The sequence below is a fragment of the Podarcis muralis genome, chromosome 2, assembly GCF_964188315.1.
Source record: "Podarcis muralis chromosome 2, rPodMur119.hap1.1, whole genome shotgun sequence".
In the NCBI taxonomy this organism is placed as follows: domain Eukaryota; kingdom Metazoa; phylum Chordata; class Lepidosauria; order Squamata; family Lacertidae; genus Podarcis; species Podarcis muralis.
This window is the reverse complement of record NC_135656.1, coordinates 14701228-14715967: the sequence shown is the minus strand read 5'-3', so window position 1 is coordinate 14715967 and position 14740 is coordinate 14701228. Positions and strand designations below refer to the sequence as shown.

Here is a 14740-nt window from a genome sequence, read left to right as displayed (position 1 = left end):
AGTCTTGCTGATTCAGAAGATCATGTTGTTCCCATTGACTCAGCATTTTAATCAGACTCTCGCTAATGGGTTTGGTGGGGATTATTGACGTGTCTTTGGTGGGTGGAGTCTCTGTTCTAGATGACTTTTTAAATGGTTGTTCCTGTTTTCTTGGATGCACTGAGTCATTAACATGAAGTATTAATCAACATCACCTGACCTAATCTGAGTTCACATGTGCATGTTTGGTAATTCATATATTGGCATATTTTGTTTCAGAAAAGTTTCAAGAATATGCTGGTCACTCTGTGTGTTATTTTGATGGTGAAGTAGTGGACATTATAATTTAACACACACACACACACACACACACACACCCCGGTTGTATTCTTTGTCATGGACTGAGGAAAGCTGATTGCTTCTCCAATTATTGGGTGTCTTAATAGGAGCTGAAGGGACACGGGTGGCGCTGTGGGTTAAACCACAGAGCCTAGGACTTGCCGATCTGAAGGTCGGCGGTTCGAATCCCCGTGACGGGGTGAGCTCCTGTTGCTCGGTCCCAGCTCCTGCCAACCTAGCAGTTTGAAAGCACGTCAAAGTGCAAGTAGATAAATAGGTACCGTTCTGGCGGGAAGGTAAATGGCGTTTCCGTGCGCTGCTCTGGTTCGCCAGAAGTGGCGTAGTCATGCTGGCCACATGACCCGGAAGCTGTACGCCAGCTCCCTCGGCCAATAAAGCGAGATGAGCGCCGCAACCCCAGAGTCGGTCACGACTGGACCTAATGGTCAGGGGTCCCTTTACCTTTAGTAGGAGATGAGAAAGAACAGGGAAAGCATAAGACTTGAGCTGAGTGGAAACTATGCAAAAGCAGCCCATGTGAGCGAGGGGCAGAGTAATTTAACACCCCACTCTGGGCTGCAGGGTGGGTATGCTGGATGTGGCAGAGGTATCCCTCTGCTCAGCTCCCCCAGCTGTGCTGTCCACCCGCCGACAGCCACCAACAGAGTGACACATGTCACTCTGCTGGTACAGCACTTCCCCTTCCAAATGCCTGTTGTTGGGGTACTGCCAGGGAGACGGGGGCATCAGGCAGGTCCCCAGCTGGCTCCGGACGATCACCGGTCTCCCGTGGAACAGCATCAGTCAATTAGCGACACGAGCCTCAGGTATGTTCCGAGACCTGTGCACACTCTTGTCAGCAGGGTGTATAAATCATCCACAATGGAAGATGGAGACAGAGAGAGCATATTTACAGCTTTATGCAACGTACCACATTTTTCACTCTATAAGATGCACCAGACCACAAGACGCACCTAGTTTTTGGAGGAGGAAAACAAGAAAAAAATTATTCTGAATCTCAGAAGCCAGAACAGCAAGAGCGATCGCTGCACGGTGAAAGCAGCAATCCCTCTTGCTGTTCTGGCTTCTGGGACAGCTGCACAGCCTGCATTCACTCCATAAGACGCACACACATTTCCCCTTACTTTTTAGGAGGGAAAAAGTGAGTCTTATAGAGCAAAAAATACGGTAGTTCAGGAACAAAGGAAAACATGACGGCTTGCCTCCGTGTCCAGGAAAACAGGCGCATGGCAATAGCAGCATACAACGGAAGTTCCCAGCAGACTGTGCTGGGAGTAAACAGGCATGTGATACACAAACGTCATGCCTGTACCCTTTTAAGGTAGAATGGAACTATATCCTAACACCGAGCGCCATCAGCAGCATTGCCTGTGGAAGGCTCCAAAACAGGGCATTCCAGGGAGTGGGGGAATCAAGCTAGTCTCACTGTCATTGGTAGCATAGTCCTCAACTCTGTCCTGATTGCAGGAAACTTGCTGCTCCTCACCTGCCACAAGCAGCAGGACTGTAGATGTGGTGGTTGCCTCGCAGCTCTGCAAAGTGCTTGGATTGTGTCCTAAAAATATTTCAGATTTGTACTGGAAATAGAGAAATGGTGGGGGAGGTACGGCTGCCGCTGCTGTCAAAACCCTGGCCAACTTGTGGAACATCCGCACGGCTCGGGCCATTGACACAATTGCCCCTGAGCACCCTTTCACGCTTAGCTTCTTGGTATACTCCAGAGCCTTTCGGCAAGGAAAGAAGCTGGGAGACAGATTGAACATGAATGGAGGAAAACTCTGGTCGAATGGAATGTAAGATAGGATACAGTTGTGGGTACAGCAGTGCTTTTTCAATTAATTGTGTAGGAATTTTAATGTATGTGATGTCATTAAACTTTTCTCTAATTTCTGATTGAGTTTGTTGAAGATTACACACACACACACACACACACACACACACACACACGGATGCAACAGTGTATTAATATACAGTGGTGCCTCGTAAGACGAAATTAATCCGTTCCGCGAGTCTTTTCGTCTTGCGAAGCACGGCTATTAGCGGCTTAGCGGCTATTAACGGCTTAGCGGCTTTAAGAAAAAGGAAACAAACTCGCAAGAACTCGCAGGACGTTTCGTCTTGCGAAGCAAGCCCATAGGGAAATTCGTCTTGCGGAACGACTCAAAAAACGGAAAACCCTTTCGTCTAGCGAGTTTTTCGTCTTGCGAGGCATTCGTCTTGCGGGGCACCACTGTAGTTCTGTTTTGCATAGTTTCTTGTTTGGGGCGTGTGACTAGCTTTTCTTTCTCTCCCCATCCTCAATCTTTTAGGTACTCATGAAGAATATCAGCTGCCATACTATGACCTTGTACCGTCTGACCCCTCCATAGAAGAAATGCGGAAGGTTGTATGTGACCAGAAGCTACGGCCTAATGTTCCCAACTGGTGGCAGAGTTACGAGGTACAGTTAGACTGTGACAAAGACTATAACAACTTGACGCTTCTTGAACAAGAGGTACCGACAATATTAATACTAATAATTTGCCGCATTAGCTAGGGCAGAAAGGGAAACACTAGCACTCTGTTCTCATAACCCTTGTGAGCAAGGCCTGTGCAAGCTTTTTATGGCAGCCTGAATGCTCTTGTAATGGAGAACCAAAACTACCTAGAGAAGGCAGGATTTCAGTGTGCTAAAAGGAGGTGGCTAACTATGTGAGACCAGTATCATCTTTTGGGATTCTGAAAGTGCAACTTCTGCTTCCTCTGAGAGACAAAGGAGTTGATTTGCAGTCAGTGGCCTGGTTCGCACGTCACATTAAACCATTAGAAACCACAAGCGGACAACACGACAAGCCAGACCACGCCTTGTGGAAGTGCCTGCTATTTCACATTATAGCATAGGTTATTTTCACTATGATTAAAAACAACGTGTGAAACAGGTCAGTGATTTATGGTCCAGATGGTGGAGTGAACACAGTACAGTGGTACCTCGGCTTACATACGCTTCAGGTTACATACGCTTCAGGTTACAGACTCTGCTAACCCAGAAATAGTGCTTCAGGTTAAGAACGTTGCTTCAGGATGAGAACAGAAATTGTGCTCCGGCGGCGCAGCAGGAGGCCCCATTAGCTAAAGTGGTGTGTCAGGTTAAGAACAGTTTCAGGTTAAGTACGGACCTCCGGAACGAATTAAGTACCGTATTTTTCGCTCTATAGGATGGACTTTCCCCCCTCCAAAATGAAGGGGAAATGTGTGTGCGTCCTATGGAGCGAATGCAGGCTTTCGCTGAAGCCTGGAGAGCGAGAGGGGTCTGTGCACACCGACCCCTCTCACTCTCCAGGCTTCAGGCAGCTATCCGCAAGTCTTTGGAGCGCTCCGAAGGCTTGCAGATAGCAGCCTGAAGCCCAGGGAGCGCAGCGCCAACTGCCACTGCTCTCCCCGGGCTTCAGGCAGCTATCCGCAAGCCCAGAAGGCTTGCGGATAACTGCCTGTTCTGCGCAAGCCTTCTGAGCGTGGCGGGAGTTCCCGCTGGGCTCAGAAGGCTTGTGGAAAGCAGCCTGTTTTGGGGGCTGGTTTCGGGGGGAGCTTTGGCTTCCCCCGTCCCAGCCCCGCGGCTAAAAACAAAGCCGCGTGCAGCTTCTCCGGCTGGAGAGGTTGTGCGTGGCTAAAGAGGAAGTCAAGACAGCTGTCTTGGCTTCTTTGCTCTTTGGGGCTGGGGGGGGGGCATAAAAAAAATTCTTTATTCCCCCCCCCCCATGGTCCAGTGCGCCCTATGGAGTGAAAAATACGGTACTTAACCCGAGGTACCACTGTATAGCAGTTCTCTTAATGTTCAACCAAGCACCCTGTTTTTAGCATGCAATTTCAAATGGTTCTTTTGAAATGGTCCAGCACCACACTAAGCTGAGATATGGTGTGTGTTAGAACACTTGAATGACCATACAGTGGTACCTCGGGTTGAGCACGTAATTCATTTCAGAGGTCCGTTCTTAACTTGAAACTGTTCTTAACCTGAAGCACCACTTTAGCTAATGGGACCTCCCGCTGCCACCATGCTGCCAGAGCACGATTTCTGTTCTCATCCTGAAGCAAAGTTCTTAACCCGAGGTACTATTTCTGGGTTAGCGGAGTCTATAACCTGAAGCGTATGTAACCCGAGGTACCACTGTACTCCCATTTGATCTAGGCTGATTGACGCAGTTTGAAAACGCTTAGAAAATTGTTCTCCACGTTGGCCTTGTGTGTTGTTTTTATTGATATTGATAATAATTATTGGAATTAAATCTAATAGGAATTTGGTTTATCGCTGAGCATTTAATGTGTCTGGGAGTAAACCATTAGGCTTATTCTTATTATTAGCCATTTCAGCCAAGCCATGCCCTCCTGCCCTACACCTGAGATCAGATGCGGGGCAGGTAAAAATCTGAGCAAGCCAAAAAAAAAAAAAAAAAGAGGTTTGAAGACACTTGTGCAGTGCTTTGTCTGGTCTTGTTGTGCACTTTGCAATTGGATGGTTGTCTGGTCTCGAGAACCCCTTTGCAAGATCTACTGTATTTTTTCATTCTATAGGACACACTTTTCCCCCTCCAAAAATGAAGGGGAAATGCGTGTGCGTCCTATGGAGCGAATGCAGGCTCCTTGGCTTCATCAATAGCAACGGGAAGCCTCCGAAGCGCAGAGGGAGCGCTCCCTCTGCGCTCCGGAGGCTACGCGTTGCTTTCGCTGAAACCTGGAGAGCGAGAGGGGGCGGTGCGCACCGACCCCTCTCGCTCTCCAGGCTTCAGGCAGCTAACCGCAAGCCTTCGGAGCGCAGTAGGAGTTCCCACCCCGCTCCGAAGGCTTGCGGATAGCAGCCTGAAGCCCGGGGAGCACAGCGCCAACTCCCGCTGCGCTCCCTGGGGCTTCAGGCAGCTATCCGCAAGCCCTAGAAGTGCGCCCCCAGCCCCGCAAGCTCCGGGAGCGGCGGCAAGGCTGCGCGCAACCTTGCCGCCGCTCCCGGACCTGTTCTGGGGGCTGGGGTCAGGGGAAGCTCGGGCTTCCCCCGCCCCAGCCCCGCAGCTAAAAACGAAGCCGCGCGCAGCCTCTCCCGGCCGGAGAGGTTGCCTGCGGCTAAAGAGGAAGCCAAGACAGCCAGCGGGATGGATCCTGCTCGCTGTCTTGGCTTCTTTGCTCTTTGGGGCTGGGGGGGAAATAATTTTTTTTTCTTTATTTCCCCCCCCCCCCTTAAAACTAGGTGCGCCCTATGGTCCGGTGCGCCCTATGGAGCAAAAAATACGGTTGCTCCTCTCCTTAATCTAGTGGATAGTGTCGGTAAACAGAAGCCAGTTTATGCAGGTGGTACCACCTGTGTGATGGCCACATGGTGACTGGAAAACCCTGCTCTCAGGGATAGAGAAATGCTCCACTTGAAGGGAATTAGAAAGGCCATGTCTGTGCATGGATCGATCTTCGTATGCTATGCTGTCTGTAGCGAAATAAAACATACCCATACAGCATATGCAACGAGCCCTATGTAGGCTGAAAGAGACATTGCATTGAATATGCCATTGAGAGATCCCTGATGTCTTCTTTCTTTCTCTCTCTCTCTCTCTCCCCCCCTCCCCTCGTTTTTAGTCTTTGCGAGTTATGGGGAAAATGATGCGCGAGTGCTGGTATGCCAATGGAGCAGCACGACTAACAGCGTTGCGCATCAAGAAAACTCTTTCTCATCTCAGTCTCCACGAGGATGTGAAAGTTTAGTCCGCAAGCCCCTTTCCCGAGGAAACTGCGCAAAAGCTGCCATGCTAGAATTGATGAATGGTGGAGAAGGGCTACCTCGTATTTCTACACAGCCTGCTCCTATCAGCTGGACAACTTGGTGTGCAGGTTAGGTGAGGAAAGTGGACACCCACAGACTTGGCTCCCTTCCTGATTCACGAGTGAAAGTCATCTTTTTTTTCCTAATGCCCTCCGGAGAGCGTAAGGATGGGCTTGTTGTATAGAGAGAGAAGTTGACCGCAACCGTATCTTCTTGTTCCTCTGATGGAAATCCCTGTAAATCCTGGCGACGTGCTTGTCGGAGACAGCCCTCTGGCTTAGGGGAAGTGCTTGAGGACCAACATATGCGCACACATGCGCACATCAGATTTGGGTGCTCCCTTGTCTGGCCATGTGAAGCTCTTAGTCCTTTCCTAGTCTGACAGATCCTAAGCCACCGCAGCCACTAGTGTTCAGCAGCGTGAGCATGTGCAAAGGTACGTGTCCCTGTGCCCCTTTGGTATGATCGTGTCCGCTTGTGCCCCTGTGCATGTGCAAATGTAGAGTGTCCTCGTGTGAAAGTGCAGGTGCTCGTGCTCTCTTTGTCCCACACGTTGAGCATCGTTATCTCTTTTTCCTCTCGCTAGGGAAGGGTGTGAGGGTATCCTCCCTGCCAATTTTTAGACCCATCGGGGCACTACACACCAAACTATCTCACTGCCATCCTTCCCTTCTTTTCAAAGCAGGGAATAGGTTTTATTGTGTGTGTGTGTTTAGTTTCATGGTCCTCCTGTGTTGTCAGGGCTGGGTGGCAACAGTTGCTTAGCAGGCAGTCCAATCTGAAGAAGGAATAGGTGTCAGGTGAAATCAGTGCTGGTCCTCCTGGTTAAAGGAAGCAAGGCTGGGGGAAGCGGCTGACCTTTCAGGATCGTTGCCGTTCTATTTCTCAAGAAACAACTCTAGCATTTTAAACATTTCTCTAATGAAGCATCTGTGGCAAAAGAGTGTTGTCAGAGGCTTCCTGTGAAGATTTATCCCTTAAGGAATGATGACTGCAAAACTAAACTTTTTATTATTAAAAGTGTACGTGTGTGCGTGTGTATGTATGTGTGTATATATATGTTTGTGTGTGTGTATATATATATATGTATATGGTCTCCCGTATTCTGGAAGTGATTATGTGTCACTTGGAATGGGGGGGGGGGAGAGTTTGGAATGGATTAACTTGCATGCATTTTGTTTCAGTTAAATGATCAGGGTGTAATAAGACTGATTTGGCTGTCGTGTTTGCTTTGGGAACAGCCCAAGACTGTATTATGATGCAAATAATGCGTTGAAAACTCCATAGTATGTGGGTTGGGTGTTTGTAGTAGATAACTCCTGAAGCCATAACTTTTAACTGGAATGGTTTGACTATTGTTTGTTAATTCTTATTTAATTGGGAGGGTCTGGATTTTAACTTTTTTTACTATTCTTTATAAGAGAAGTAAAATTGATAATTACCTCTCGTTCTCTTTTTAAAGAAATCACTACAAAAAAAAATACTGAAAAAAAATGCACACAGCTCAATTTTACACTGGAACTGTTTCTACTCAAGTTGTGGGCCCTGACTTCTGAGAGGAGACATTATGTCCACTCTGAGACAGGGCATTTTTTAAGTACCGTATATAAAACATTGTGTGTTTTGCTGTCTGTGGGTGTAGGTGTTCGTCTCTGTCTGTTCCTCCTTCAGCCCCTTCTCTTGTTCTCAACTATGTCAGTGTGTAAAGTTGAAGCATTGTCGTGTTGTGTATCGGAGTCAGTTTTACACGCTCCTTTTGGTTTGAAGCAAACTGTAGCTTCCTCCAGGGCTGTGTTTTGAAAATCTCAGGCGCTCTTATTCATGGAGGGACAAGTGGAGTTTGCCCTTCTCGTACAACCTGCTGCCTTCTGTGATTCTGTTTCTGATTGCTTTTGAGCCAGAGGCTACCACACCTCTCCAGCAAATGGACACAGCTTACCAAATCACCTCTACAACTTGGTTCTAAGATGAAAAGCACCTCGGCATTTGTCTAGATCATGTATTCCCATCAATGAAAAATTGACTACTTAGTTGCTGACATTGGAGGCTGAAGATAGTACATCATGGAGGCTTAAATTTGGAAGATGCACATGTCAACCTCGCAGCGGTAACATAATTCCATTGCTAAGTTCTCCTTAGTTGGTTGGGGTTTGTTTTTTTAAGAAACAAGGGAGCCATTGTCCTTTGAAACTGCTTGGCCTTGGTGGCTGGAAGAGTTGAGGAAGCTGTAGTGTAATATGGTGCCTAAGAACATTCTGAGTGTTCCCCCAAGAAGCAAGTTGTACACTCTAACTTTATGGCATTGCAGTGTTAAGCACACCACTTGGAAGTGTGAAGAGAACCTACTTCTATGTAAAGCATAGCAAGCATGGCCAATAGCCAAGGAATGATGGGAGTTGTAGCCTACACATCTGAAGGGCATGTTGATGACTGTCCCTGATGTAAAAGCAGCTTGAATTGGAGTACAACTCACCTAATTAATATCTTACAATAACTTGCCACCGCTACACAGACACACTTCTGTTGTGTCCTTATGAATAAGCCAACTGTGTAGCGCTGCACCTTGAAAAGTAAAAGGGATAGGCTGTATCACAACGATTGGCTTCTAGAGTCATCATAATATGCATTTATCAAAGAGGCCGCGGGAGCCTCTTGCAGCAGAAACACATTTTTGCTCAGTGCTGCTCCGGAGTGCTATCAGAAGAGGAGCAAGGCAGCTAGCTAAAGAGCATTAAAAAGCACTGGGCCATTACATGGCTAGATGCTCGTTTAGCACATTTCTCTCTTCTAACATATATCTGACCAGTGACAGGTAGACGTTGGCTGGGGTTGCAATTTACAGCACTGCAAATTGCAGCAGTCTGACAGAGGACAGGTTTTCCTGCTCCCACTTCACCTGCTTCAAAGATAAATAGGGATAGAAATCCTAATGTCACATTCAAAGGACTGTTCCTGTCCGACTCCCCACAGATCAGAAGGAAGTGGGCAAGTTGGAGGGCCACTAGTTTCTTCTTGAAATTCAAACAGACACAGTTGCACTCCGTTGTGCATGTTTTCTTCTTAATAATGTGAAAAATTCAAATAAAAGACATACCAACAGTGCAGCTACAATAACTGCTGAGCTCTTTTTTTAGACGGCATAAACTAAGGGCACCTAGGAGAGTGAAGAAAACCAATAACTGTAGCCAGACAACCATGGTTTTTAGTCCACTGGTCTGAAGTTCAGGTAAGTCACAGGATGGAATTTGAGTTCTTAATTCCATTTGGGAACGAGCGACTAGCTTCATCTTGGCATCAAGGCAGACATGAAAGAATCTGGTGACGTCAAACCTCCAAATGAAAAATAGTTCATTCACTGCTTTTTTTTTTCAAATCTAGAAGATGGAAGGTGTGGGTTCCTGGCTGGTACTATTAAGATTTTGTCAGGTGGCACACTGGCTTCAGAAGAGATCATTCTGGTACTGTTGTCTGTCTCTTCCCTGCCCCCCCCCCCCTTTTCCCACTTTCTTGTCCACCTACCCCTGATTCCTACTTGATCTTTATATTTCGTTCAGGTTTTGTATGTTTTATTAGAAAAAGACTGTAAAATAGCCACTTAGACACTTTACCTCCTCAGTATGCAAATGTAAATACATGTAATATAGTAAAGAAATCTTTTGTTTTAATATAAGAATGAGGCTGTCCAATTTTCTGTTGTACATTATTAAAAGTTTGTTTTTATTCACTTCAGCTCTGCAATCTTTTCTTTTCTGGTTAATTCTAGCTAACAGTACTCTTAATAACCATAGACTTAGGAGTGGCCGCAGGTGACATTGACACAGACTGCAAATGGACCAAGCCACCCGTCACTCTTTGGGAAATTGTCCTTTGGAAGATGGTGGACTCTCCTTCGTTGGAGGTTATTAAACTGAGGTTGGATCGCCATCTGTCGGGGGATTCTTTAGCAGTGATTCCTGCATTGCAGAAGGTTGGGCTAGATGACCCTTAGGGCCCCTTCCAACTCTTATAGTTGTATGATCCTGTGAAAACAACCAGACTTAATTCTGAGTAACCATGTATTGGATCACACTGCACATTATGCATACCGTATTTTTCGCTCCATAAGACGCACCTTTCCTCCTAAAAAGTAAGAGGAAAGTCTGTGCGTCTTATGGAGCGAATGTGTGGTCCCTGGAGCCGAATTGCCCAGGGGCAAAAAGCAGATCGTGCCCCCCCCCCTTATTTTTTTTAGAAAGAGGGAAGGGGGTGTTGAAACGAAGCCACTGAGCAGCTGATTGGCAAGCAATCAGGAGGGAGATAAGGGACGCTAGCGATAAAGGAGGCTGCCTGGGAGGGGGGAGGTAAAAGCACATGGATCCTCAGGATTTTTGCATTGGGTCACCCCAAATTCACCATCAGATCACATAGCATGTCCATGGCTATAGCCTGCACCAAAACAATCACGCATCCACTGTTTCATGGGGTCGCAATGGCGCAAAAAGTGGTTATAAAGCACGGATCCACATGGATCCTCAGGATTTTTGCATTGGGTCACCCCAAATTCACCATCAGATCACATATCATGTCTGTGGCCACAGCATGAACCACAAAAATCCATACATCCACTGTTTCATTCAGAATATTTTTTTTCTTGTTTTCCTCTAAAAACCAGGTGTGTCTTATGGTCAGGTGCGTCTTATGGAGCGAAAAATACGGTAAATTGCTTTATGCAAGGGGAAGCCAGAGCACCTTCACCTGAGACTTGGGGGAGCAGTTACTCCTAAACCAGGAAGTCACCCTGTCATTCCTTATCCCTTCCTGCCAAACAAATATGTTTGCCCCATATTTCCACTCCATTTATGGTATTTGACTAATAACTGTTGGCAGTAGACAGATGTGAAGCATCAGAAGGAGGAATAAAAAGCTAAATCTTTTACTCATGTTGAAGTGTCATCTTGGATTTCTGCTTGAGGGTTTCCAGTGGCAGTAACAAGCTTATCCAGCCTTAAGCCTGTGGAGTGTGCTTAACAGAAATTAAGAATTCCCCTCCCCACCCTTCCATTAGTCTGGTAGCATAAATTTTGCTTCTTTTAAGCTTCTTTTATGGCAGAAGTGTGGGTTACCTGCTCATCCAATTTTCTGCGATTAGAAACCTCACCACATTGCTAGCCCCCGTGAACGGAGCATGTTGTGAGAGAGGATTGCCCCCCCTTTATCCCCTAACAATATTATGGTGCCTCATCCACCCTTAAGAATCAACCCAATGAAATTAGGGGTCAGTTTCAATGGGAGATCGCCATCTGGGCCTCGGTTTTTCCATTCTAATCGGCTTTCCCCAAATGCCCTATAATTCTGTTTTCCTATACTTTTAACATAAGGGACCCGGGTGGCGCTGTGGGTAAAAGCCTCAGCGCCTAGGGCTTGCCGATTGAAAGGTCGGCAGTTCGAATCCCCGTGGCGGGGTGCGCTCCCGCTGCTCGGTCCCAGCGCCTGCCAACCTAGCAGTTCGAAAGCACCCCCGGGTGCAAGTAGATAAATAGGGACCGCTTACTAGCGGGAAGGTAAACGGCGTTTCCGTGTGCGGCTCTAGCTCGCCAGAGCAGCGATGTCACGCTGGCCACGTGACCCGGAAGTGTCTCCGGACAGCGCTGGCCCCCGGCCTCTTGAGTGAGATGGGCGCGCAACCCTAGAGTCTGTCAAGACTGGCCCGTACGGGCAGGGGTACCTTTACCTTTTTATACTTTTAACATGCAGTTGGAGACTGCAAGATGCTGTTTAGGCTCAACAACAAGGCATTATTTTTAAAAGGCCAGGAGAGACTTGTGCAGGGATGCGCACTACACATTCCACATGATTTCTGTTTCTAGTTTTACTGCTGTGAAGTTAGGACGCTACGGAAGCACACCTTGCTAGACAGCGATGTGAGCAGGATTTCTAAAAGAGCATGCAGTGCCCTGTGAATCTCCTCCTTGATCCTCAGAATGACTAGAGGTGGATAGCTCATTGGTTAGAGTGTTGTGTTGACAATGCCAAGGTTGCAGGTTCGATCCCCATAAGGGACAACTGCGCATTCCGGCATTGCGGGGGGGGGGGGGGGTTGGACTAGGTATCCTCAGTGGAAATTAAGATGCGCATTAGATTTGATGGCATATTTACATTCACCAGCAAATACTTTGGAGGGGGAGGTTTCAAGGTTTTGAAAATCGAGTTGCGCATCAGATTCAATGGTGTGTTAAAAAAGGTAAAGGTACCCCTGCCGGTACAGGCCAGTCTTGACAGACTCTAGGGTTGTGCGCTCATCTCACTCTAGAGGCCGGGAGCCAGCGCTGTCCGAAGACACTTCCGGGTCACATGGCCAGCGTGACGAAGCTGCTCTGGCGAGCCAGCGCAGCACACGGAACGCCGTTTACCTTCCCGCTGGTAAGCGGTCCCTATTTATCTACTTGCACCCGGAGGTGTTTTCGAACTGCTAGGTTGGCAGGCGCTGGGACCGAACGACGGGAGCGCACCCCGCCGCGGGGATTCGAACCGCCGACCGTGCGATCGGCAAGTCCTAGGCGCTGAGGTTTTACCCACAGCGCCACCCGGTCCCTTCAATGGTGTGTTAGAATTGAGTAAATACAGAGGTACCTTGGGTTAAGTACTTAATTAGTTCCGGAGGTCTATTCTTAACCTGAAACTGTTCTTAACCTGAAGCACCACTTTAGCTAATGGGGCCTCCTGCTGCCGCCGTGCCACCGTTGCACAATTTCTGCTCTCATCCTGAAGCAAAGTTCTTAACCTGAGGTACTATTTCTGGGTTAGTGGAGCCTGTAACCTGAAGCTTATGTAACCTGAAGCGTATGTAACCCGAGGTACCACTGTACAGTATGCACCCTCCTGATGATGGCTGGGGAAAGGGAATCCTGCAAGGTGCCACAAAAGAAAAGGGGCAATTGCAGGGAGTGAAAGACAAGACAAGATGGGGATTTAAATAAGATACTATTTCTATCCTTCGCTTCCATCAGGGAATGTGGGAGAATATACACGTGCCCTCCCCCTTTTATTACCGCAATAACCCTGTGAAGTAGGTTAGATTGAATGTGGTTATCCGGTGTGCTCTTCATTGCTGAGAGGATTGGGCCCTTGCGGGTTGAGGGGCTGTTCCTAGTCTGATCCTGTAATCGCTACATATTGGTTCCATATTTGCTTTATTTGCATATACAGCTAAGTCTCTCTCTCTCTCCCCTCCTCCCCCAAAGCTGTATTGCGCATTAAGCAAGTAAGCCCAACCTTAGATTTGTAGATAGAGGTCACTCCCACACCATATATTTAAGGTACTCTTATGCCTCTTCAGTTCCACAATGGAACTGTAGTCACAAAGAAGAGTTCAGCTGAGCAACCTCTGGTATATTTTTTCTAGGTGCAAAGCCTGAATGCTGTCCACAGATGCCATGCAATCATGAACGTTGCAAATTACTTCCAGTATTTGTTAATTCTAGAGGGAGGTCTGTCCCACCCTTCTAATGCCTATATAAAGGTAAAGGTACCCCTGCCCGTACGGGCCAGTCTTGACAGACTCTGGGGTTGTGCGCCCATCTCACTTAAAAGGCCGGGGGCCAGCGCTGTCCGGAGACACTTCCGGGTCACGTGGCCAGCGTGACAAGCTGCATCTGGCGAGCCAGCGCAGCACACGGAAACGCCGTTTACCTTCCCGCCAGTAAGCGGTCCCTATTTATCTACTTGCACCTGGGGGTGCTTTCGAACTGCTAGGTTGGCAGGCAATGCCTATATACTGCTCGCTTTTTTATACTTCACACTTTTAAAAGGTTTCCAGAGTCTGCCAAATCCTGAACTCCCAAGCAGAAATTAATTATGCTCTGAAGAAGGGCAGGTATAGCAACAGTGGCTATTTAGGTAAAAACCTGCGTTGAAGGTGTTTATCTGGCACTGTGTACCCAACAAAAACCCTACAGAAGTGTATCAAAATATCTTACCTTTTTTTACGTGAAAGGACATGATACCTTTGACCTTGTGAGATGCTGTTTGACTCCAGTTCCCATCAGTCCCGGCCAGCCTGGCCGATGGTCAGGGAAGATGGCAGTTGCCCTCTGGCGACTTTTGGAGGGTTCTCTATCCCCACCTAATAAGGCAGGTAGCAATGTTCATCTCCACAATCAAAAACAAGATACCGTATTTTTTGCTCTATAAGACTCACTTTTTCCCTCCTAAAAAGTAAGGGGAAATGTGTGTGCATCTTATGGAGTGAATGCAAGCTGCGCAGCTATCCCAGAAGCCAGAACAGCAAGAGGGATTGCTGCTTTCACTGCGCAGTGATCCCTCTTGTTGTTCTGGCTTCTGAGATTCAGAATATTTTTTTTCTTGTTTTCCTCCTCCAAAAACTAGGTGCGTCTTGTGGTGTAGTGCATCTTATAGAGCGAAAAATGTGGAGCTTTAAAGACTTTACATATATTATGGTAGCCTTGTATTGTAGCGTTCACCTGGTACCCCAGGATGGGGAAGCTGTGACCCTCCAGCTGTTGATGGTCTCCAGCTCCCATCAGTTCCAACCAGCACAGTCGGGTCGGGGGAACTATGGTCCAACAACATTGGAGGAGTACAGGTTCCCAGGGTAATTAGAAGGTAATTAGTACAGGTTCCCAGGGT

The 14740-nt window shown here is 47.5% G+C and overlaps 1 protein-coding gene across 2 annotated transcripts in view; it reads left to right on the top strand.

The window, feature by feature from the left end:
• The window catches only part of ACVR1B (activin A receptor type 1B), a 42024-nt gene extending 32180 nt beyond the window's left edge, over window positions 1-9844 (top strand). The window contains exons 8-9 of one of the 2 annotated variants that reach the window (XM_077923923.1): window positions 2649-2833; window positions 5932-9844. In XM_077923923.1, the coding sequence (XP_077780049.1) occupies window positions 2649-2833; window positions 5932-6057 (311 nt within the window). In that variant the 3' untranslated portion in view covers window positions 6058-9844. The remainder of the gene's footprint in view (window positions 1-2648; window positions 2834-5931) is intronic. The other variant, XM_077923924.1, reaches the window with a different exon arrangement.
• Window positions 9845-14740: the final 4896 nt, after the last annotated feature.